This window comes from Notamacropus eugenii, chromosome 1, assembly GCF_028372415.1.
Source record: "Notamacropus eugenii isolate mMacEug1 chromosome 1, mMacEug1.pri_v2, whole genome shotgun sequence".
NCBI lineage: Eukaryota > Metazoa > Chordata > Mammalia > Diprotodontia > Macropodidae > Notamacropus > Notamacropus eugenii.
Window position 1 is genome coordinate 246,900,595 of NC_092872.1, and position 25,486 is coordinate 246,926,080.

The 25,486-nt window shown below is 35.8% G+C and overlaps 2 protein-coding genes across 2 annotated transcripts; one reads left to right on the forward strand and one right to left on the reverse strand.

Moving 5' to 3' along the window:
• Positions 1 to 11,034: 11,034 nt before the first annotated feature.
• Positions 11,035 to 11,979, forward strand: LOC140524836 (olfactory receptor 13G1-like). Its single transcript, XM_072639673.1, has one exon. The coding sequence runs from the start codon at positions 11,050 to 11,052 to the stop codon at positions 11,977 to 11,979; it is 930 nt and encodes a 309-aa protein (XP_072495774.1). The 5' UTR covers positions 11,035 to 11,049.
• Positions 11,980 to 22,063: 10,084 nt separating this feature from the next.
• Positions 22,064 to 23,005, reverse strand: LOC140514435 (olfactory receptor 13A1-like; the record flags this gene model as incomplete). Its single annotated transcript, XM_072624832.1, has 1 exon — positions 22,064 to 23,005. A coding segment is annotated over one exon (942 nt), but the record flags the coding sequence as incomplete, so codon positions are not given.
• Positions 23,006 to 25,486: the final 2,481 nt, after the last annotated feature.

Below are 25,486 nucleotides of genomic sequence, written 5' to 3' on the forward strand. Positions count from 1 at the left end.
AGCCAACAAATGCTTATCTGTTGTCATAGAGAACCCACAGTTACCCCTAAACACTGGTGAGATTAAAGAATAAGACTTTGGTGGTGGTGGTGGGAATTAATTCAAAGCCAAGAAAAGGTTATGATTAGTGAGTTGCTAAGGGACTTCAAAGGCTTCTTCACAGAGATATGGCATTATTCCTCTGATTTAAAAAATATACTACAGAAAGCTATAAATGATCCAAATGAATAAATTCTTTGTTTAATAGAACAGTCAACATGTTTTTGCCTCTGGAAGGCTCTGGACAACACATCTATTTACTCTAAAAGGGAGTCCAAGTTTAACCACCAGATAGCAGCCTTCTCTCTTAGCCTTTACTTTGAAAAGCTTGAACCCTCTTTAAAAAATGGTAAGTAGAAAAGAATGCCCATATAAAACACTTTATTACTAACAATGAAGTTTATAGAACTATTCATTAATAAACTTGTGTGATTTAGTACAACATTAAAAAAGTAATATATAATCCAAGTGTTATGTCTTTTCATTTTTCTGTCAGATAATAAGAATTCAGCAGTGATGCTCCTTAGAAGTGTAAATTTACTTTCTATTGTAGTCTTCTGTATGTCTGCCCTTTCCAGGGAAAACTATGAACCCCCACCAGGTTTCTTATCTATTTTTTCTTGCCTTTCCCTGGTGCTTTCTCAAGGGCACTCATATTGGGAACAGTTCCAACTTTATGCCTTTATACCTCTTATTCCTGTCTCATCTAGGATAGATCTTAATTAAAATATTCTTTCTCTATGGACCTTTCTCATATTTATATATCATAACATGAATAATACTTGAATAGTATGAAACATTTAAAACAAACATAAGTATAATTTATTTCTCAATAATTAGGGTTGGAACAAGCACCAGGCAACAGGGGTTCTGCCATAAATGCTAACAATCTGAGAGTAGGGTGTTATATATCCTTCTAGGGAAGTACTTCCCACCCCACTCTCACTGCCTAGTACCAGGCAACTGATACCTGACAGGGTCCTTCAGTGATTCTTCAGCTGAGGTTTGGGAACAATAGATAGATAGATGGATGGATGGATGGATGGATGGATGGATGGATGGATGGATGGATGGGTGGATAGGTGGATGGATGGAAGGATAGATGGATAGATGCATATTTACATGGCTTGGTTTGGTTTGGTTTAATAGGGCCATATGCTGGCTATGTCCCTCTCATAGAAATATCAGTCTACAAAGAAAGCAGAATGGTATACTAGGAATCCCCTTAATGCAAGTCATGGAACCCAAGTCTACTTGCTGCCTTATCATGACTGCTCATTTCTACTAAGGCGCTACTTCTGGTTCTATTAAATGAATTGTTACAAAGAACATTACTGTGAATTGTTAAAATTAGAGGGCAAAATAAAAATAGATTATCTACACAGATCAACATGTTTTAACAATATAATAAAAGTGATGTTATCAGAATAAATTTTCAGATTTCATGTAATACCAATCAAACTATCAAGTGGATGACTACTTTATAGAACTCTAGAAAATAATAACAAAATTCACTGTAAGGAGTGTTAGTGGAAGAATAAGTATATTAATAATTTGTTGATGTATTCATGAAATAGTATAATAATATTTTGGAAATGAATTTGTAAATATGTAAATAAAGTGACTAAAATGTTCATACCCTCTGAAGCAAGGACTCTATTACTGGACTTATACTCCAAAGAAGTGATGGGTAACAAGAAAAGTACCCAAAATATTTATTGTTTCACTTTTTGAGAGAGCAAAGAATTGGAAAGAAAGTAGATGTTCCTATATTAGGGAATGACCAAACAAATTGTGCTATATAAATGTAATGGAATAATATTGTGCTATAAGAGATTATGTGCGGTGAATACAGAGAAGCACAGAAAGCGTTATCTGAATTGATACAGAATGAAGTAATCAGAAGCAAGAAAACAATATATACAGTTATTATAATAATATAAACTGGAAGAACACCTGTCGCCAAAATATAAAACAATGAATTTAATAAAACTGCAAAGATAAAGTGGGAGTCAAAGGAATAGGTATGAGGAGACACCCCCCCCCCAAAAAAAATCTATTCCATCATTGAAAAATTTATGCCCATATTCCAAGATGTCACAGAAAGAAGTAATCATCAAAACTACTTGAGACTGGTAAAAATGGAAAAAGTAGATTAGTAACTAAGTAAACAACAATTAATTTGAGGAATGGTTGAATCCTAATAATTTGGAATGTTCAATTCAACAAACGTTTACTAAGTACCTTATACAGGATTGTGACATGTGCTGGTAAAAGTTTAACAACCAGCTTTTCAGGAAAAAAATTTAAGAATGCATGACATACTTTTAAGTTTGATTTTTACTATTAACATTTTCTCAGTCACTTTCTTAAGTCTAGACAATCAACAACACAATAAAGGAAGCCCTGATTTGTAGTATTTACTGATTTTTGAGGTGTAAATTCTCACACTGATAATTTAACAATCAGCTCTCCAAAGTCAGAATAAGCTGTGTCCAGCATACTCCTGAAGTATAACCAAGGTTTAGTGTTAAGTGATACAGAGATAAAAAAACAAATAGTCCTTAACTTCAAGGAATTTATATTTTACTAGTCAGAGAAGCCACCATGGAGAACACAGTAATTAACACAACCCTTAAAAGAAGACAAGGCAAGTCCACAATTGCCTATTATGTGCCAGAGATTGTACTAAGTGCTTGTAATACAAAGAAAAATTAAATAAAACAAAACCCAACAACATGTCCCTTCATTGCAATAGCTAATAGTCTAGTGGGGGAGACCATCCACAAACAGCTATGCATTAAAAAAAAAAAAGATAAATTAGAGATAATAGAGAATGGAAATAACAAACAAAAAAAAACTAGAGTTATTGACATAGCAGCAGCACTGGCATCAAAGAAGATTGTAAAGGACTTTTAAGAGAAGGTGGCATTTTAGCTGGGATCTAAAGGAAGCCAGGAGATAGTGGTGAGGAAGGCTGAGAGAAATGACTTGTCTGAGGCTATTCATGGAACAAAAATGCATAGGGATGATAGCTGAACTCATGGAAGGAGAAGACATCACCTTCAGAATTAAGATGAAAGTCATGACCACAAGCACTTAGCAAGGGCCTACTATATGCCAGCTGTTATTCTAAAAGCTAGAATCTTTTCTCAATGCCTTGCTTTCAACAAACTTCCAATCTAATGGAAAGAAGTGAAGGCCAAAGACAACCATGGAGTAAATATCTGCTAAGGAGATGGATGATGATCTAGCCAAGGATATTGAGGAAATGTGTTTAGACGGGAAGGAGAAAAACTAGAAATGTAATATTATAAAAAGTACATTCCAACAAAAGCTTGGCTCAATCTAAGTTTTGTTTGTTTGTTTTTTAGTTAGTGATCAGTCAGGAGGTAAATCTAGTCCTCTTCATCTTTTCCTCTAGCTTCTCTAATTTCAGACCAGGACATTATCACATGCCAGCATTTTTTCTCTTGTCCTTGGTTTAGTCATTGGATATGGCCCTGGAATTAGCAAATATACCCTGACCTACTCACCACTTACTCTGAAAATTATTAACTCTATCTTGGACTTCAGGGAAAATGCACTTGGAAGTCTGTAATTAGAGAATGTAAGCATTGTCTTAATTGTTCCTTGAGGGACTCATTTGAGTTTTACTAAAAATTGAAATCCCAAGTGTCCACTAGACATGATATAGATAACTTCCAGTTGTGGTCACAAACCTTCTGCATTTTCCACTTAGAGTTTTTTCCACCCCTGGTACCACTTCAGGTTCTTATTTGCCTGTCCAAATTTTAGTTCTTCATAATAGCAGAGTTAAAGTGGCTTTATTTGGGAGTAAGGGAAGAGCTTCATGTTTTAAAGCAAACGGCTAAAAAAGATTTTTTTTTATGTGAGTTATACTTTCCTACAATATTGAGATAATTATACTATTTTAAAATGGTGTTTAAAAATTTGATGAAACTCTGGTAGATGATAAGGTTGGACAATTGCATTTTGTTTTGGTACTGTGGAAAGATTAAACGACTTTAACTTACAGGTGTTGGATTTAATTGTTGGTTTTTCCTTTCTGAATTCCACATATTGAGGAAGGACATCATTTGGACCAAATGAGCAAAGGTAAATGAGATTACCTAGGAAAACAATAATTTGGTAAGAGATTGTTTACTTGAAGCCAAATCAAGCAATTTGTTGCAAAAGGATCATCTACTTCCATGTCATTAAGTAAGAAATCTTTGAGAAATGTGCACTGTAATCATGACTCTTTTCTTCATGGGCTTTTAATGTGGTAGTCAATGTAGGATAAATAACAAAACTATTGGAGACTATCACTAAAAATAAACTTAGGAGCTAAAGGTGAAGGTCTTAAGACTAGGAGAAAATTTGACCATAGACCCTTCCTTTCATCCATAAAATGAAGGCATGTTTTAAGGTGAGTATGTAAGTTATCTTATACAATCTGAGCCTCAGTTTACTCATCAGTAAAATGGAAATAATAATAATAATAATATGCTATCACATAGAGTTGTGAGGAAAATTCTTTGTACACTATGAAGCACATTATTATGTGGGTTATTATTGTGATGATGATGATGCTTTTCTGGACTATATAGGTCCATAGTGAGGAAATCTTCAAAATGTCCCTCTATGAAGTCTGTATCTGAAATGAGATATGGGCAAAGATCAGGTATTAGAATTAGATTTCTTTTAATCACACTTATGATATCCTATAAATGAAGAACTTTCCTCTAATGATTCAGTTTAGTCACTGTCTAGTAACATATTCTTAGTAAGTTGTCTGGAACGTTAAGAAGTTCAAGTGATTTGCTCAGTGTCACACACCAAGACTGTGTCAGACGAACCCAGGTTTCCTGACTTGGAGGCCATCTCCTGATCCATTATGCCACACTTTTTTCTAGGTATTGATTTATTTTATAAATATTAAAAAAACAAAAATAAAAATTCTCCATAGTATTTCATTTTAGAATTTTCAAAGTGGGTTTCTTGTTGCCTGACAGACTGTCACTATGAGAAATGATCTCTCTGTCTTTTATGATTTTTATTTGGTTCTTCATTTACCTTGAACTTGGTAGTTCAATTTATGTTGGCATTGAATCATTCACTGTCTTCTGCTAATAATATGATCATAATGGAATTCTGCCTCCCCAGTAGGTTTTCATACAACAACCCCAGTAAGGCAGGTTATATAAATACAAACAGTCATTATCATGTGTCATCCTTTTTCTTTTTCACCATCAGCACCACCATCGTCGTGGTCGTCGTCGTGCTCGTCATCATCATCATCATCATCATCATCATCATCATCATCACAACAGTGAGACCTTAACAATGTTTAATATACTCAGAAAGCAGAGAAATTGGATTAGTGGGGATTAGAGACTGGGGACAAGAAGGCAGTAGCTGCTGTGAAGTGTTTTCACAAAAGCACCAATTCTTCATTCTGAGCAGACAGAATGAGAACAAGGGATCTCTGGTCCAGTAGAACTTTCTATATCTGAAATATAGGTAATTTTCTTGGGAAAAGAGAGAACAAGTGAATGACATCTCCCTGTAATGGAAATCTGGACCTTTTGTAATCCCAAATTCCTTGGTGACTTCCTCTTTGTTTCCTTTATATTCCCTTATACTTTGTGTGACTCAAGAGGCATCTTGTGAAGAGACTCTGAAGTGAGATGCTTGAGGTCTGGGTACGCAGAACACTGAGACCTTAGTGGTGATGACTCCTTGACTTAAAGTCAGTTCTATCTGTATCTTTGACCTTCTGAGTATTCCTTTATTGTCTTGATTGTATAATTGTCACAGATCACAACACCCAGGAAACAGACCAAACTATAGAATGGGAGCACCCTGACCAAATTGAGAGACCAAATTTCTTTATGATTATCCTATTACCAGAAGAGATAATGAAGTTCTGATGAATAAAGTTAGTTCAAGGTCAAGAAGTGCTCATAGAAGAACTGTAAGAGTTAGAGATAACTTTCTTTTAGTGATAGTCATTCAGTCAACAAAAATTTATTAAGCATTTACCACTTTATAATAACTGTGCCAGTTCATTGCCCAACACTAGGAAAACATGAATAGGGCTCAGAAATATTGATAGAGTTCCTCCCCCTGCCTTACCACATGCACATACAGAATTAAATCACCAGCCAATCTTTACCAGTAACAGACAAGAGGTCAGCTTCAATAGTATCTCAAAGCTGTCTTTGATCAAGGTGTTTATGAACTTTGTTTGACTGAATATACAAGTCATGTAGCATAGATGAGGCTAAAAACCTAGATGCTTCTTTACTAATCAGAATAACTGCCGGAGGGGATTTTTATTCTGTCTTTAATTCCATGTATTCTAAAATTCAATGCTGAAATCCCTTTTGGTTTATGACCCAAAACAAGATTCTAAGTTACTTAATCCTAAATACTAATGCTACTGATGATATTAACATTCAACCAGTTATAATTATGCATTTACTAAGTGTCCATTATGTTTTAAGCATCTTACAAACCTCTGGGATACAAAGACAAAAGTGAGATGTCCTTGCTTTCTCCGGGAGGTTTAGTACTTGTTTCCAAGTGATAGCTGGAGAAGGCAACTTGAGTTTCACTAGTCAGAGAGATTGTGAGTGGAGTCATAAGGCAGTAGAATATTATCACACTTTTATCCCAGTTGCAATGATAATTTTGATTGGATTAATGGATCTCTAGTGAAAGGTGAAGGGATACTGGTGGGGTCAAGCTGAGGGTAGCTGAAGAGAGAGTCTAGCATCCTTGTGGGATTTCCAATGTCATCCCAACCACCACCACAAGACCTCTGGACATTTATGTGCTAATTTACAACTTTCAAAGTGGTTTGATATCCTTCACCTCATTCAGTATTCAGAACAATCCTGCAAAGGAAGTGAGAAAGGGCATTTTTTCCCATTTTTCCAAGTGAGAAAATAGACCCAGGAGGTCTAAATGAGAGCGTGATATTACAGCTTGAGAGCTAGAAAGGATCTTAGAGGACATCTTTTCTAATACCCTCATTTCACAGATGAGAAAACTGAAATAGATAGTTAAAGTGACTTGTTGGAGATCATATAGATTTTAAGCATCAGACGTTGTATTTCAACTAAAATCTTCTCACTCCAAAGCCAGTGCTATTTCCAAAGCACCATGATACCTTCTTGGCCAAAATCATACAGCTAGAGAGAAGTAGAAGTAGGACTAGACCCAGATTTTCTAAGTTCAGTCAGAAAACTTTAATTTTTCCTAAATATTCATTCAGTCAGCCAATTGACAAGTTTTTATTAAGTGTTTACTATGTTCAGTCATTGCTATATGGTGCTAATACTGGTGCTATAAAGAAAAAGCAAACCCAACTCTGCCCTTAAGGAATATACATTTTAATGAGGGATAATATATACATAGATAAATATGTACAGAATATGAGCAATATGAATTATGCACATAATTCTGAATTAGTAGAGGTAGGATACTAGCACAGAGGTGATCAAGAATGGTTTCATGTAGAAGGTAGTACTTGAGTTGAATTTTGAAGGAAAGTAGATATGTTAAAAGACAGATGTGAGGAGAGAGAATATTGCAGCCTTAGGGGAGAATCAATGCAAATGTATGGAAATGGGAGGCTGAATGTCTTCAGTTAATAACAGCAATTGATCAGCATGACAAGATTACATAATGAATGGAGAAGAGTAATGCAGAATAATTCTGAGAACGTAGAAAGGGATGAAATGGAAAAAAAATATGAAAAGTTTTAAAGGTAGGAGAGAAGGATTGATATTTTAGATTAGAGGTAATAGAAAGCTATTGGAATTTATTGAATGAAGGATGCAGTGCCATCATCTTAACTGAGATTTAGGAAAAATTTAGGAAAAAAATATGGAGGATGACTGGGAGTAGGGAGAGATTTGAGGTAAGAACATCATTTAGGAGACTCTTGAAATACTCAAGGAAAGAGGTGATGGGGGCTTGAACTGAGGTGAGAAGAAAGAAAAGGACATTTACTAGAGATATAGTTGAAATGGAAGCAAAAATTGATTGAGCTGGTCAAGTACATGGCAACTAATTTAATACTTGGAATGAGAATGAAGAGATGAGGATAATATTGAGGTTGTTACCTGGACTGTTGTCACAGTCTGAGATCCAGGGAAGGTTGTTGGCACCCTTAACTGTATTATGAAAATTAGGTATGCTTGAGAGAAAAGATGAGTTCTATTATGGTCATGTTGAGTTTGTGGTGTTATGAGATGCTGGTTTGAAATGTTGAATAGGCAATTGCCTCTGTGAGACTGAAGTACAGAACAGTGGCCAGCGTGACTATGCCTTGCAATTATTTGCATATAGAAGATAATTTAATCCATGGAAGCTGATAAGGTCATTTTATATATAGAGAAAAGAAACATGAGTCAAAACAGAGCCTTGTGATATATTCACAATTAGAGTAATGGCATACACAATTATTTAGCAAATAAGACTGAGAAAGATAGACAGGTATGAGAAACTGTAAACAATGCTGTCAGAAGCCCAGAGAGATAATCCAGAAGAAGAAAGTGGTCACCATTGTGAAATGCTACATAGAGGTCAAGAAGGGTCAAAATTGAGAAGAAATCACAAAACTTGACAATTAAGACATCAAACATCTTTGGGAAAAGCAACTTTAGCTGAATGATGAAGTCAGAAGCCAGTTTACAAAAGACAAAAAAAAAAATAGTGAGTAGAGAACAGTTGGAGACACCTAGTGTACACAGCTTTTAAAAATGTTTGGCTGATGACATAAAATAATACATAGGATGATAGGAGATACTAGGATCTCGTGAAAGTTGTTTAAAGATGGAGATGTAGGCATGTTTGTAGGTAGCAGAGAAGGAGCCAGAAGAAAGAGAGAAATTAAAAATTTGAAAAGGGAATTATAATGCAGGCAATCTTCAAAGGGAGACAGTGGTTGGATTCAAGGGCACACATAGAAGGATTAGCCTCGGCAAGAAGATGATTCATCTCTTCCTCAGAGACTGGAGTAACTGAGAAAATAACAGATGATGATAATAATATAGGACAATGCCCATTGTCCGTAGTAACTTGGGGGACAAGGGAAAAGATCAAGATATGGGGGAAGAAAAGATACTTAAAATAAATGGCTTCAATTTTCTCAGTAAAACATGAGGGGAGATTCTCAAACTAAACTAAAAATGTGAGAGGAGGGGGTTCTATGGGATGTTTAAGAAGAGAATAATAAGTTTGGGACAACCAGTGCAATGAGACAGAAAGATCTATTGGGGAGAATTCAAAGAATCACTTTGATGCAGTCATGTTCTAGATAAGATTCAATAGCATAAACCTGTAGTGGACTCTATCAGTACAATTGCACTACTTCCCTCAACTCCATTCGGTAGCCTGTATGTAGAAGTAGAGGAGGTGGTAGGTAGAATTAATTAATTCAGAGTTGGGGTTTTGCATGTCTGAAAAACAATAGAACAAAGGGATTTGAGAGTATAAGATAGTGCAGAGCTTTAATGATTCATCAAAAGACAGAGACAGGGAAAGGAATAGAATATGGACAAAGCCAGAGTGACGATTGGGAAATTACTGAAAGGTAACAGAATTATAGATTGTGATGAGAATAAAGAAAATTTTAGGAGGAATAATACATAGTGAGAGATAGACCAGATAATCAGATAAAAACTCTGATAAAACATTTCAGAGTTCATCACTATAGAAGTGGGAAATTTGTGGGTGATAGCAAGTATGTGTCTATCTCTGTATATAACTAAGGTATAATGGAAGATGTTGAGTATATGTCATGGAAGTTGAGTATATTGATGAATCAATGAGCTAGAATATTTGAGGCAATATCAACATGCAAGCTGAAGTCCTCTGGCTTGAGAACGCCTCACCAGCTAAGTGGCTCAATGGAGAGAGTTCAGCCCTAGAATCAGAAAGCTCAACTTCCTGAATTTGAATCCAGTCTCAGACATTTGCTAACTGTATGACTCTAGCAAAGTCAAAAAACTCAGTTCCCTCACCTATAAAATGAGCTACAGAAAGAAATGGCAAAACCACTCCAGTATTTCTGCCAAAAAAATCCCACTGGGGTCACAAAGAGTTGAATGTGACTGAAAAATGACAGTTTGAGAACAGGTGTTGCAGTACAGTGGGAAACTGTGAACCAACCACGGAATACACTGAAGAAGGAGGGAGAATATTCTGTAGTTAGTAGATAATAGCCATCAAGATCTGAATTGAGTGAAAAAGTAAAGGGAAATTCAAAGGAAGTGAGGCTGAAAATGATGGCAGTAGAGGGAATCTAGAAGTGGCAATGGGAAGCAAAGAGTATTCCACCTCTCCCTCTTTAGGACTAATGAGCTGGTAATATGAAAAACTGTAATAAGTACTGAAAAATATGGCTAATGATGCAATATCATCTCATAAAGTTAGAGTTCAATGAAACTCAGAAGGTGGAAGGAAAATAAGAAGAGGTATAGAATGAAGCCATTTGACAATTATAGTGTGGGAGCTCCAGAGGGTGTAGTAGATAGTGTGGACAAATAAGCAGCAGAAAATTGGACCTTGCTGCAGGTAGGATTTAAGTGAATAGGGTTTGGGGAATAAGATGATACAATATACTAGGGATTTGGAGAGTGAGGAGTGTGGGAACTTTTAACCATAAGAGAATTAGTCCAAGGAAAATACAATGATCAGAACTGCTCTGATCAAGTCAGATAAGTAGAATATTCAAAATCTCTGTAGCCCCTCGATCCTCTGCCCAATATAATAAATTGATGTTTCTGGTCCATAAAAGGATCTTGACTCCAAGCATCAGGATGGTCAAGGGTCCTAGTGTTCCTATAAGCATGTTTTTAAAAGAGTTGAATTAGCAACATTTAATACTAATATACATATTTTCTTTATCTTATACTACATCATAATGAAGCAGATGAAGGAAAATGGAATTTCTGTGACTTTCTTGATTTCATCAAGATTTAACCTTCCCTAATGGCATGGATAAATCAGACATTAGTTACTAATTTCTTAATAAAAGGATTCTCAGAAGCCCCTCATCTTCAGTCCTTGTTCTTTGTCTTGTTCCTCTCCCTCTACACAGTAGCCCTCTCAGGGAACATCCTCATCTTTGTTACAATCAGCTTTAACCAAGCATTGCACACACCAATGTACTTCTTCCTCATCAATTTAGCCATGGTTGATGTCCTCTGCACCTCCACAATTCTTCCAAAATTACTGGAGAATATGATGGGTGGGAAGACTATTTCCTATGAAGGCTGCATGGCCCAGCTATTCTTCTTCACTTGGTCCTTAGGGGCTGAGTTGTTGATCTTCACTGCTATGGCTTATGATCGGTATGTGGCCATCTGCCATCCCCTCCACTACAGCACCATGATGAGTAAGAGGATCTGTTTGCTGTTAGCTACTAGTGTTTGGATAATCAGTATTATCAACACTAGTGTACACACTGGTCTAATGATAAAACTGTCTTTCTGCCATTCTAATATAGTTAACCACTTTTTCTGTGAGATCCCCCCTTTACTGAAGCTCTCCTGCAGCCCTACCTCCCTAAATGAAACCATGGCCTTCACAGCAGATGTATTCCTAGCTGTGGGGAATTTCATGATCACAATGCTCTCCTACGCCTGCATTATCTCCAGCATCCTGAAAATCCGCACCACTGAGGGCAAAAGGAGAGCTTTTTCTACCTGTTCCTCTCACCTCATTGTGGTCAGTATGTATTACAGCACCGTAATTTACACCTATATACGGCCATCTTCGAGCTACTCATTGGATAAGGATAAAGTTGTATCTGTGATATACACATCGGTGGCTCCCACCCTCAACCCTCTTATCTACACTTTGAGGAACAAAGAAGTCAAAGTGGGAATCAAGAAAGTGTTGTCTTTCTTCAGGAGATGATGACCCTTCCAAACTTCTGATTCTGTGACTGAGGATACCTGCTAAGTCTCCTCTAATTAACTTGACTCTGTTTTAGGATTTGGACAAAGGTCAAGAATGACTGATAGCAAAAGCTTTTGTCTTCCAGGACATGTTTTGGATGCTCAGGAATGTTGCTCTGCTTCCTAATAGAATATTAATCAATTACTCATGCTTCTCTGAATTTGAGATTTTGAATTCTAGAGTGGTCTACTTCATGGCTTTTTCTCCGCATATTTATATAATATTTATCTAACATATTATGTAACACAATGAAACTATGGAGTGTTTGCTAAGAACTACCTGAAAGTCAAATGGAAACAGGAAATTTCCTATCGCAATAGTAGGTTCATCTATTAAATCCTAGTAGAAACTTCAAGGACTGATGGAAAATTGTCCCTTGAAGAGGTGGGTGGAGGAGACAAGGTGTACAGCAGAAGTCCTGGCAGCCTATACCGCTGGTTGGTCAACAAGCGTTTATTAAGCACATTTTATGTGTGAGGTATTGTGTTAATAATCACTGTGGATACAGAAAAAAAATCAAAAAGTTCTCCTTCATTGTCTCTCTCTCTATATATATATCTTGCTATTTTGCTAGGACAAATCAGGTGTGTGTGTGTGTGTGTGTGTGTGTGTGTGTGTGTGTGTGTGTGTGTGTGTATGTGTGTGTTGGAAATAAAGTTTACTTTGTTGATCTATACATTCTGGGTACCCAAGCAACATCAATACAAAAATGACTGCCACCTGTTCCCTATGTGACCCTGGGCAAATCACCTTTTCTCAAACTGATTTTTATATTCTGTGAAGGGAGAAAAATATTTATTCTGACTATCTCATGGAGTTGTCAGAAGTATCAAATGAAAGAAATCATTCTGGTTTTTGAGGGCTAGCAGCATCGCAATTAAAGTACTCAGTTCCATTTTATTAGTAGAAAAATGGAGGCATGTTCAGTAACATGCGTTAAGCTACAAAGTAAAAGAGTGGCAAAACTTGGAATGTAATACAGGCTTTGCGTCTTCACATTCCGAAAAATTTACACTCTCCCAGGCTATCTCCTTTAAAATGTGAAAGTACTTTGAAATATTACACATTTTGTTCCTTGTATATGCAAGTTCTTATTACTTTTACTTCTTCTTATTTTAGCTTTGTAAAGTAATCACTTGGTAGTTCAATTGGTAAGGCACAGAACGAGTAAATGTATTTAGCTAGTATCACATATTTATTATGTTGGCTTGGCCTATACTTAAACAATGAATATTTCCTCAACTTATTTCTATAAAGAATGTTTTGTAGTTTTATTCATAAATTCAGGTAGGGAGGGCTGCAGGAGAGGTTCAGATCTGATTCTTGACAAATAAAATCACCAATATTTTACTTTCTGTAATTTTAAGGGAATTTCACTTTCTATCTCCCCCTGCTGGAGTTTGTTGGCAACATACATAAATGCTGATGGCTTATTTAGATTTGTTTTTTTAATCCAATAAATATTTTTTAAATACCTGCTATGCACCAGTCACTGAGCTAAGCACTGGGATATAATTAAATGAAAAAGAAAAACAATCCCTACCCTCAAGAAGCTTACAATTAACTAAGAGAGATAACACAAAAGGAGGCAGAAAAAGGGTGGGAGGGACATTGAGAGGTACTGTGGAGTTCAAAACAGAGGAAGAGCAGCTGGTGCAAAGTAGAGAGTGCTAAAAATCTACTTTCTGCCTCTACAAAGAAAGGCAATGGGAGGAGCTGGTTATTCCACCTTCCAGTCCTCTTCTCAGAGAGGAGAGAAAGCTGAGGGACATGGTGTCAATCACAATATGGTTTAGCTGCATGGTAATGAGATCATTAGTAATGCTGGGAGGAGGATCTAGTTCCATGGAGCTGAAAAACAGGCAGACAGCAGATGCCAAGTAGAGTTTAAGTCCTGAAACAACTCTGAGGTTGTTGATTATTTCAATTACATCTTAGTTCAGGATTTTCTAAGTAAATGAAAAAGCAATAATTTTGTTTCTTCTTATCTGTGCTTATTCTCTTAATTAAAGTTTAATTGACATTCTTTATTTTTAAATTACAAACATTTACAGATCATGCTCACTCCAGGAGAGATTACTTTTAATAGAATAAAAGAAATGAAATTAAACATATAGTGACCTCATAGGAAAGTGTATTCGCCATTCCCCATCTGTAGCCCCTGAACCCTATTTTTGACTAAATTGTATTTTAATTAACAAAAATTGAGAGGGAAGAGAGGAGGAAGAGAGAGACAGACAGAGACAGAAACATTCAGATGATGCTAGGACTCTCACCCAACAGACAATATGTTTCTTTATGGTTCCACTTTCCCTTTTATTTAACTAATTGGTTAAATTAGTTACCCAATTACCAAAACAGGGGAAAGGAAGGGAACTCAGCTCCAAACATAGAATCACAGAACCCTGGAGCTGGATGGGACATCAGAGACCATCTAGTCCCCACTCCTATTTGAATAAGAATTTTCTCTATAACATAGCCAACAAGTGCTAATCTGTTTGAGGCTCTTTATCCACTCTCCCAGGCTTCCTATGGGAGAAAAATTAAGGTTGTAAAAAATACCTTAGCAAACTCCTGCTTTGTAAAATATATTGCATAGCACTGTTCAGTTTGTTCCCCTGTCATTCCAAGGCTGAGGTGGGCAGTGAAGTTATCCAGAGGCATCATTGAAATCTTGACTTCTCCACTGACCTATAAGCCCCAACCTTTCTGGGAAATGATAGAGGAAAGTCAGGACTAAGATACTGGTTCAGTCTCTAAGGTCTAAGAACCAGGAGTAATTCCTTCTCTGATAAAAGAGCCATAACACTTGGCTAGGAACTTCCTCTCTCTGAGTTTCCATGTCTTCATCTATATTGATGCGATTGTACTAGGCACACTCTAAAGTCTCTTCCAATTCTAGTATTCCTGGATTCTACTGACAGAATGTTGGACTGCCATGTTGCTAAGGACACAAATGAAAAATAATTACTGAGCAATATTAGAAAAAGTCTCATTTTGTCTTTGTATTCATCTATGAGCTTTTCACACCTGGAATGATGACTGCTGGGGTAGTCACTCACCACAAGCTTTAAATTTTTGAAGGGCTGTCAAAAATAAGAGGGATTAGATTTTTTTTCCTGCTTGGTAGCCAGAGGACCAATAAATGAGAGGAAAGCTGTCTAGAAATATATTTGTTAGTTATTGTAATACCCATCATGTCAGCACACCTGAGGACTACTGCTGTGAATAATTTTAAGGGTCTAATCACACAGTATAATGAACTCTCTATTTATTCAGCAATAAATTAAGCATTGTTCAGTAAAGTAAGGCATAACATTCTTAGCAACATCCTTAAGCAAAACATATCATCTCATGTATATATGTATCTCACAACACTCAGTAGGTCATATGGCACATAGCATATACAATTTCATCCACAAAGTCAGGGGTCCCAGACTAGGGTCTTCCCATGCATGATGCATCCTTATGGGGTAGGAGAAAATACTGCACCATCCATCCCTAGGTCATGGTAAGAACAACCTCTTTGATCAATACACAGTCTCCAAGTAAAGTCCTCTTTCATCTTGACTTGAGGCTAACTTCAAACCTCAAGGCTCCATCTCCATTCTTGGCTGAGTTCACATGAAGGCACATCTCTGCTCCTGCTCCTTGTCTCAACTCATGGGTCTCCAAACTCTTCCTGCTTCTGCCTCACAGCAGGCTCCAGGGGCTCCTGCCCAGAGTTTCTGTTTCTAGGAAAACAAAGCTTAACAGTGCTATAACAATGTTTATACACATTACCAGTGTCATCAAGACAGGACTTCCGTTTGATAAATTAACACAGACTAACAGATAGGACTTCTGTCTGAGAAATCAACACAGATCAACAGAGGGAGAGCCGATATCACATTCTTTCTGTTAGACCTCCTCATAAGCCAGTTCCCCTAGTCCTCTCATGCTTGCTTTCAACTCTGCTTCTCCCTCTTCTCTCTCAGCTCTGTTTCTCTCTCCCTTCAAGCAATACAATGAATATCCTGTTTCCAATCAAAGACTCTTGATTCAATCAAAGCCAAAGGCACTTGATGGGTTAAAACTCAATCCGGAAAAAGTAAAACATCCTACTTTGCTTTCCCTTACAGCTATAAGGAAAATCTTCCTGACAATTAGAATTCTCCAGAAATGTACCAGGTTTCCTCCAAAGATCTCACTCCAGGTTTTTAACCAGACAACTAAGTTGTTCAGAGGGAATTTATATGCAGCCATGGTGTGATATACATAGTCTATAAGTTTCCATTCATCTCTGAAATTCAAACTAATAAAGATATACAGTGCAAGAGGTTGCACTGGAAAAAAAATTGAAGGGTCTGTATCAATTTGTGAGTAGCTAAAATATACAAGAGTACTTCTTTAAAGAAACTTCTTAATATTATGTTTTTACATTTCAAACATATTTATAGACACCTTTATTTATAGGTTTACTTTTATTATTACTTACAGATATTTATAGATTACTCCCACTTCCTGAAACATCTCCTGCAACAAAATGAAACTAATAGTAAAGTGACATCATATGAAAATTCATGTAGCATTTAGAATCTGTAATATCTCTACTTCCCTATATAAAAAAAAAATAATAGAAAATCCATTGTTTCTCTCTGTCTTCCTAACCTCAGTGAAAAAAAAAAGAACACCTTTCTTTTAACAAATATTTAGAGTAAGCAAAACAAATTCCCTCAATGGCTGTATGTGTGTGTGTGTGTGTGTGTGTGTGTCTATGTGTATATATATACATATATATATGTGTGTGTGTGTGTGTGTGTGTGTGTGTATATTATATGTATGTGCATATGTATGTGTTTATATATGGTATGTATGTATACATATGCATATAATTAATATATAACATTCAAAGCACATTTGCTGTTTAGGAACTTTTCATAATTCCAAACTGCTTTCCAGAATAGTTTTATCCACTCAAAGGAACACTGTGAGTCCATCAATCCACCAATTTTCCCATGTCCCCCTACTTCTAATAATTTTCTGCTTTATCTTTGCCACTGTGATGAGTGAGGTGGAATCTCAAAACTGCTCTGATTTGCTCTTTTCCTAATTACCAATGAGAGTACTTTTCATACTACCATAGCTATCCTGATTTTTCTCCTTTGATATCTGTCTCTTAATGTCTTACACCATTTGTCAGTTGGGGAAAGGGTCTTTTTCTTATGACTTTAAATCAGCTCCTTAGTTATTCAGAAACTAGAATTTTATAAAAAAATTAATTTGAGATAAACTTTCTGTAAATATTTTTCTTGTTATCTCTCAATCATAGTTTAATGAAATTTATTTGTATATATACTTTTTAAAGTTTTTAGAGACAAAAATATTCATTTTATCTTCTGTAACACTGTCTTCCTCATTTGGTCGTGAACTTTCATCTATCCATACATCTGACAGATAATTCTCCCCATTTTTTTTTTTCTAATTTGTTTATAGTGTGTCCTTTTATATGTAGGTCATTTATCCATTTGGAACTTATCTTTTATATTGTGTGAGATGTTAAGTCTAAATCTAATTTCTTTCATACTGCTTGTATCAGTAAGGACCTCGATATACACAGGGGGCCCTGTTATCATACGTTCTTAGATCTGCATTTTTAAAAAGAAAGGCAACTTTCAAGGGATCAACAATAACTTTAATTGAGCACATGTATCATTCATGTTGTTCAGGGGAAAAAGTCAGCACCTTGAACTTCAGAGAAAATACAGAGAAATCTAAATCAACAGATGGTGTTTCCAAAGTGTCTAACAGTAAGGAATACACAAATCATAGTTCAACAGGCAGATCTAACTGTCTCACCATTACATACATATATAGTTACCAGAGAGGGAAGAGCCAACATCCGGGTTTTCAACACTGAGGGCTGCTTAGTGGCTTCCCAGCATCTCATCTGGCACACAAACTCTTTTCCAAAACTAAGCCCCAAAGCAAAACCCCATCTCAGATTTTTAAGAGCCAGAGGGTGTGACCCCTCTTGACCCAGTGCCTCATTAGCAATCAGCGAAAGATGTGGGCCTTCATAGGAAACAAGCCTCCCCTAAGTAAGTGTCTCTCAATAACCCCACCTGAGGTCAATCCATGGGCAGGGAAGATCTCCTTTAATCATAATCAGAAGCACTTTGTACTAAAATAAAAACAATCAAAGATACTACTTTGCTTGCCCTTGCACTGCTGTCCAATTTTCACATCAGTGTTGTTGTTCTTAAATAGTGAGTCCTTGTCTCAGCAGCTAAGGTCTTTGTATTTATTGATTTATAGGAGACCACTAGGTGGCTCAGTTGACAGAGCACTGACCTGGAGTCAGGAAGATATGAGTTCAAATCCAGCCTCAGACACTTACTAGCTGTGTGACCCTGGGCAAGTCTACATAACTTCTGTTTGCCTTAATCCACTGAAGAAGGAAAATGGCAAAATATTCCATTGTATTTGCCAAGAAAATCCCACAGACTATATCATTCCCAGGGTCATAAAAAGTTAGGCATGAATGAACAACAGTGAGGAGGTACATTTGCTTCTCTGTGTTATGTACAGAGTCTGTTCCACTGATTGTTCTTTCTCTTTACAAAAGAGAAAGACTCTTTTGGAAACAGTACCAAATTTTTTAAACTCTTTATTTATTTATGATTAGATTTATTTAAGGTTGATAGGAATAAATTGAGATTCCTTCATTATTATCATTTTATTGATTTTCTCCCCTATAATGCATTTAGATTTTATTTTAAGAATAAAGAAAATGTGCCATTGGATGAATAAATGCTGAATATTAAAGTAAATTCATTTTACCTTTCAATAAAATGCAATTTACTTGTTAATCTCTTTTAATAAAGTCTATTTTTCTGAATCATTTCCTGAAATTATAATCAACAATACTGCTTTTCTATGTTCATCTGAGAAACAATGGATTTTGCTCTAAGCCTTTTTTTCAACTGTATATAAATCTTTTGTTTTCAAATATATGTATTGGAAAAGATATTTTTTTGAAAAATTGCTCTCGAATTCTTTTAAGCTCATGTATTTTATAGGTGAAGTCATCCCAAGTACACTCAGATTTATGATAACTAATTGTTACTCCTGTCCATTTTATTCTCTTATACTTTTAATACTCTATACTCTTTTATTCCTGTTTACTTAAAGTTGTTACTCTTTTCCCCATTTTTAGCCTTTTCCTTACTATCTCCTCTCCAAGCTTCAGGTCTGTTATATTTAAAAACAAATAGCTTCCAAAATACACCTTTCAACTTCTCTTTCTCCTTTCCCTCTTCCTTTTTTCTTTTTTTGTATCCCTGTTCAGTTGAACATATTTATGCACTAAACTCTGGGTGTGTTATGCCCTCTTGTGACCACTTTAGATTAAAGTCTAATTCAAGGGACATTCAGTTTCCCCACTTTATCCACGTTTATACATATGTCTACTTATAAAAGCTGATTATGTCTTAACAAAGCTCCAATATTTCTCCCATCTTCCCCAATGTACGTTCTCCAACTAACTCTTTTTTCTTACATCTTCAAAACAAAACTATTTATCAGTCTTTGTCTTAGTTGACTTCCTCTATGACCCCTGTGATAATAGGATTTCAAGAGAAATCTTTAAATGTTCTCTTCTATTTCCATTAGAATATAAACAGTTCTTTACCTATATTTCAAAGGTCCTTTACAGTTCTGTTTTTCAAGAATATTTGAAAATCTATTCTATTCAAAGTTCATTTTGATTGATACATATAATATTCATTTTTACTCAGTAAGATATCCTTTATTGTAGACTTTTGTATTTTGCCTCATAGAATATTTCATTCCATGTTCTCCATTTCTTTGGATGGTAACTATTAAATCTTATTCAGTCTTGATTGTGATTCTTCAATATTTTTATTTTTTTCTGACTGCTTGTAATTGTAAGGTCAATACCATACCCACAGCAGTTACTATGGATATGCATGCATATTTCCAGGGTAAATTTACAAAATATAAACTCTTTTCCTCAGAGATGAAACCAAGATGTTTATTCAAACACCAGAAAAAAAAATCCATCATAGTAACAAAGAAATCTATACACATTATCAATGCAGGGATCAGGGCCATCCCCAAGCCTTCCCTCCATCAGGCTTCCATACAAACAAACTCCCTTAGGCAAAACTACTACCTTTTTCACTCACCCTAGCTGCTTTACCTTAGCTTTGACTTTCAGTTTTGCCCATCTTGCTCCACCCATTCAGCAAGCTGTGCATTGGACCAAAGCTCAAAGCAGGTCATCACATGAGCCTATTAAGGGGCAGGGAAGATCTTCAAATTCCCTTAACATTATAGCATTTTTTTCCTTTTTTTTCTGGAACCTTTGGATACTTAGGAATAACATACTTAGGAATTTTTATTTTGGGTTTTCTTTTAGGAGATTATCAGTGTATACTTTCTATTTTCAATTTTTCCTCTTATTCGTACCTATGTGGAGGATTTCTTTAATGATTTTTTGAAAAATGATATCAGAGTTCCCTTATTTTTGGTTTTGAAGTTCACGTTATCCTGAATGAAGAAGTATTAGAGAGTTTTGTAAAAGCAAGCCTCACATTGTTAAGAATCCCCAAACTCACATTGTCACTTTGAGTGAAAAGAAAATATTTCTATCCACCCAGCCAAAATTGAGGGCTAATCTCCACTTAGTTTTCTTTTTGAAAAACTATAGATCTCAGAGGGGATTTGTGCTCCAACCAACTACTTTCTTGGTAATTGTTACACAGTAAGTTTTCAGTTATCTCACTTATTTTTGGATATCAAATATCACTTTCATTCTTTTAACTTTATTGTAAATAATCATGTTGACTCAGAATCAATAATTTGGTCCATTCTGATTTTTAGTGAATTTTTACTAGAGTATGGCTTTATACACCTTCTGTGAAACTATGGTGCTTTATTGGTAATTCTCTCCTCCTGTTCTTGAGGACATGCTGTGGCTATTGGATAGAGCTCTAGGTTTGTAGTCAGGAAGCCTTGAGTTCAGATCTGACCTCAGACACTTAACTAGCTTTAGGACCGTGAGCAAATCACTTAACTTTTGTTTCATCTCTGTTATTTTTCAGGTTTCTGAGAGAATCCAAAGTGATGATTTTGCTTAGCACAGTGACTGGCACATAATAGCCACTATATAAGTGATTATCCCTTTCCCTTCCATAGCTCTCACTTCTTTTATAATTTAAAAAATTCCATCATTTTTCAGAAGAATTCTAATTATTTTCATAGGCATGCTTTTTTCTTTAAAAGTTCTAAATATAAGGGGTTTTTGTTGTTGTTATTTTTGTCTTCTAGGTTACTACTTTTATCATACCTGGCACAATAAAACTCTTTTTTTCTGTTTGATCATTTTTGTTACTGAAGCCTGAAGAGCTGAGTTCTAGATGGAAGCAAGTTGAGGTCCTATCCTTCATCCTGGTAGCCTTTCTGTGTGACTTTTGGCTTGCCACAGTCACCAAAGTTCTCTGGTACAATCAGCCTTAGTTGAAGACCTTTCCTTTGGATGAAGAGAGAGTAAGAAGAGGTCATTTCTTTATTCCTCAGTTAAATCAAAAACAGTCTTGTGGTGTAAGAGACCTAACTGAGGCTTTTTTTCATTTCCCTTGAAGCCTATCAAGTTCATAACAAAAATTCCAATAAGTCTCACTTAACTATTTGACGTAAAAAAATAGGCAGTCAAACCTTCAAATGAATGATCTCTCAGAATATATCTTGGTAAAAAAAAAATTCTTTTCTACTTACACCATGGATCTGACATGGTATGGTACTTCAAATTCTTTTGTGCCATTCTTTGAAGTCATTTTGACTATTCCTTCATTAAAAGTCTTCAAGAAAAAATGTAACCAGGGAGTTCACTGGTTCACATAACAGCACATTCTGAGTTCAGGAACATTGTCTCCCAGGAGAAATGATGTGCAAATTTGTCCAGGCTGTGATACATGTAAATTCTGAAGTTACTCACAATCCCATTTTGCTGAGCTGTATCAGTTTGCTAAATAACCAATTATTTCCCAAGAAATGGACATAATTTATTGAGTGCTATTTTCACATCCTTGTTTCTCAGGGAGTAGATCACAGGGTTCAAGGCTGGGGTCACTATGGCATAAATCACTGAGGCCACTTTGCCTTTCTTCAGAGATTGACTCAAACCAGGAAGAATGTATATGTAAATTATAGTGCTGTAATACACAGTGACCACAATGAGGTGGGAGGAACAAGTGGAAAATGCTTTCTTCTTCCCTTCCTTGGTCCGGATCTTCAAGATACTGGAGATGATGAAACCATAGGACACCAGGATGAGCAGAAAATTTAACATAGCAAAGAATATGTCTGACACAACGAGCAGTACATTGTTGACATCTGTTGAGGAGCATGAGAGAGGCAATAATGGAGGCATTTTACAAAAGAAATGATCAATGACATTGGGGCCACAGAAAGACAAGCGAACAGTCATGATGATATGTACTGTTGCATTGGCCACACTGACAGCCCATACTGCAGATGCTGTGAGACAACAAACTGTCTTGCTCATGATAGTGGTATAGTGGAGGGGCTGGCAGATGGCTGCGTACCGATCACAGGCCATGGCTGTGAAAAGCAAGAGTTCAGATCCCAAACACAAAGTGAGGAAATATATTTGAGCAATGCAACCACCATAGGAAATGGTGTTCTTGCTTACTAGATTCTGTAGCAACTTAGGCACTACAGTGGATGTGGAGAGATTATCCATCAAGGCCAAATTAATAAGGAAAAAGTACATGGGAGAATGAAGGCCTGGATTTAGAATAATCACAGTGATAATGATTGAGTTACCAGTGAATGCCATTATAAAAAGTCCTAAGAAGATGCTGAAGATAATGATTTGAACCTGAGGGTTTTCAGAGAAACTTTGTAAGATGAACTCAGCCACTGTGGAATGATTGTTTGATGCCAAATGCGTCAGTTGTCAAGTTTCCTTGTGTCAGTGTCTGCTCACAAAATCTAACACACAATATGTTATTTTATTCACTAAAGAGAACAAAACAAAGATCTGAATTAAAATTAGGCAAAATTAAAATGCTTTGATATTCCAAAATCAAAATTTTACAAAATCATCTAACTGTAGTGTGCCAAAAATAGAGAAACATTATTTGGTTAGTGAGATCTCCTCTCAATGGATTCATTCTTGCCACAGGGGTAAATAAAACAGAGAAAGAAATATCATCTTCATCCCCATCATCAGTCTTACTTCAGGAAAATCATGGTCTTTTTCATGTGATATTTTATAGCACCTTCAATACTTTAGTTGAAAGTTCCCTTTACTACCCCAGCCTTGAGGTGAGCCCAATTAAGTTTCATGGTATAATTCATTTAACTGAGTCTGCAGTGTGAGGAATGGCCATAACTGGGAATTCCCTGGACTATTACAGGCCAGAAAGAAAATTGATGGCAGACATATGGATAGCAGAGGTGCATGCCTGGAAACTGGTGGAAAATAGTGCTTTATCTGTAGTGGAAACTAGATCTGAAGCAGTATCAGATACAGAATACAAGGGTCATACAAAGAAATTTGGCCCAAGGTTAAGTAGTTATGTGATACAGAGGATAAATTGGTAGACCTGGAGTTAGTAATTCCTAAGTTCAAATCTAGAATCAGATTCTTCTTATTTATATAACTTGGGCAAGTCATTTAATATGTGTCTCCTATTAGGGTTTCCACTTCCATTTTAAACACTCATTTTCTTCATCACTATTTTTTCCTTTTCCCTTCTCAGTTCAATATATAGATAAAATGCAATTTCAATGTAGAATTTACTTGTACTACTCAGATGTTGCCTTTTTATGCTTGCCCATGTGGGACCAGCTCACTCTTTCAGTTTCCTTTAACCTTACCATAGATGGATAGCTTCTTCTAAAGAATTCCTCACTCTTTGGAGTGGCAGAAATTTTCATTATCTCTAATCAATCTGAATAACAGAAAGGAATCTTTTAAATGTGATTTATCAACACTTACTGTGAAGTAGATGCAAACACAATCTAGAAAAGCAATTTCAATCTTACCCCCAACGAATTTCTTATGTCATTTTGGCTCAGGTTGATTTGTTTCCATTTTTCTTACTGTTTTTGGTGATGTATTCAGTGTCTGATGTGATACTGATTAGACATGAGATGAAGCTATTGCTTTACCTACATAATGAGCCCCATTATATATGAAATGTTCACATTTTTATTACCTGTCCAGACATCTTTTAGAGAACTTTTGTACAAACTATTTTTCTAACAAATCATTAGTTTCAAGAGGGCATCATTTATTTTATTTTTCTTATAAACCAAAGAGTAGTGGGAATGAGCTTAAATTATATCAAGGGGACAAATTTCATCAAAGAAAAAAATAATTATATAGGTAACTGACCATTTTACAAAAATCACTGATAGAGGGGTAGGGTCATATCTAAAATCTGACAGCCTTTGTCTAGAATTTAGTGAAGTTCTTTCAAATAATTCAGGGAACTCATATAATAGCTGGTCAGAAACTTCTCATTCTTCTAAGTCTAGGAAATCCTCCCTTTTAACACTGAAAGATTGACTTCTTGAAGGTGGCAACCACCAATTTTATGATCTTGTCCAAAAAAATTTAGAGAGAATACTGACATTCATCAAATGAAGCTTCTAAAATTTTGCCAAAAATGTACTGATCATTTGTCCATAATTTTGTATAGCCACTTCTTTCATAAGATCAGTCTTTATGTGGGAACAAATATATATATTAAAGGGCACAGTAGCACACAAACCTCGTGTAAGATTACAATACCAACCATTCTACTGGCCCTGAATCATGCTCCATCTGTGATAAAATTCTGATATTTATGGGATTTCTTTTATTAATAGAGGAAACTAGTGGGTAGAGAAACTGCCTCTAATAACATAGTCTGTTGCCTTCTCTTCCACTTTTAGTTTTAGAGAGATGCCTAGAACATTGATTGCTTTGGATCATAGTCCTTGTATGCATCCGAGATAGGACTTAAATTCAGGTCTTGTTAGCTTTAAGTTCATGTTTTTGCCATTATAATACACAGCCTCTCAAAGCTAGAGGAAATAGAAATATTCGAAGAGGTATAGAGTGTCAGAGCTAAAAGAAACTTGAAAGCTCAGTAATTTACCAAGTTAGTTTGACAAAGAGGGTATTCAACAGGGTAGGGACTTATTCAAGGTCAAATAGAAGATTAGACTTGGTAGGAATTAGAACCCAAGGCTACTGATTACTATTGTATGAAGTTTTTCAAAATCTGAAAGCAGATCTTTTGGAAAGCAGTTCCTGATCTAAAAGAAAGTGAAAGGACTCAGAAACATTTTTAAGAAGAGAACTGCAGTTATTGCATCTCATGGGATTTCAAGGTAGGAAATTAATATCTAAAAATATTCTGAATTCCAACTCTTATTCTCTCAA

Coding starts and splice junctions, on each gene's coding strand:
- LOC140524836 (XM_072639673.1), top strand. CDS start 11,050: ATGGCATGGATAAATCAGACATTAGTTACTAATTTCTTAATAAAAGGA.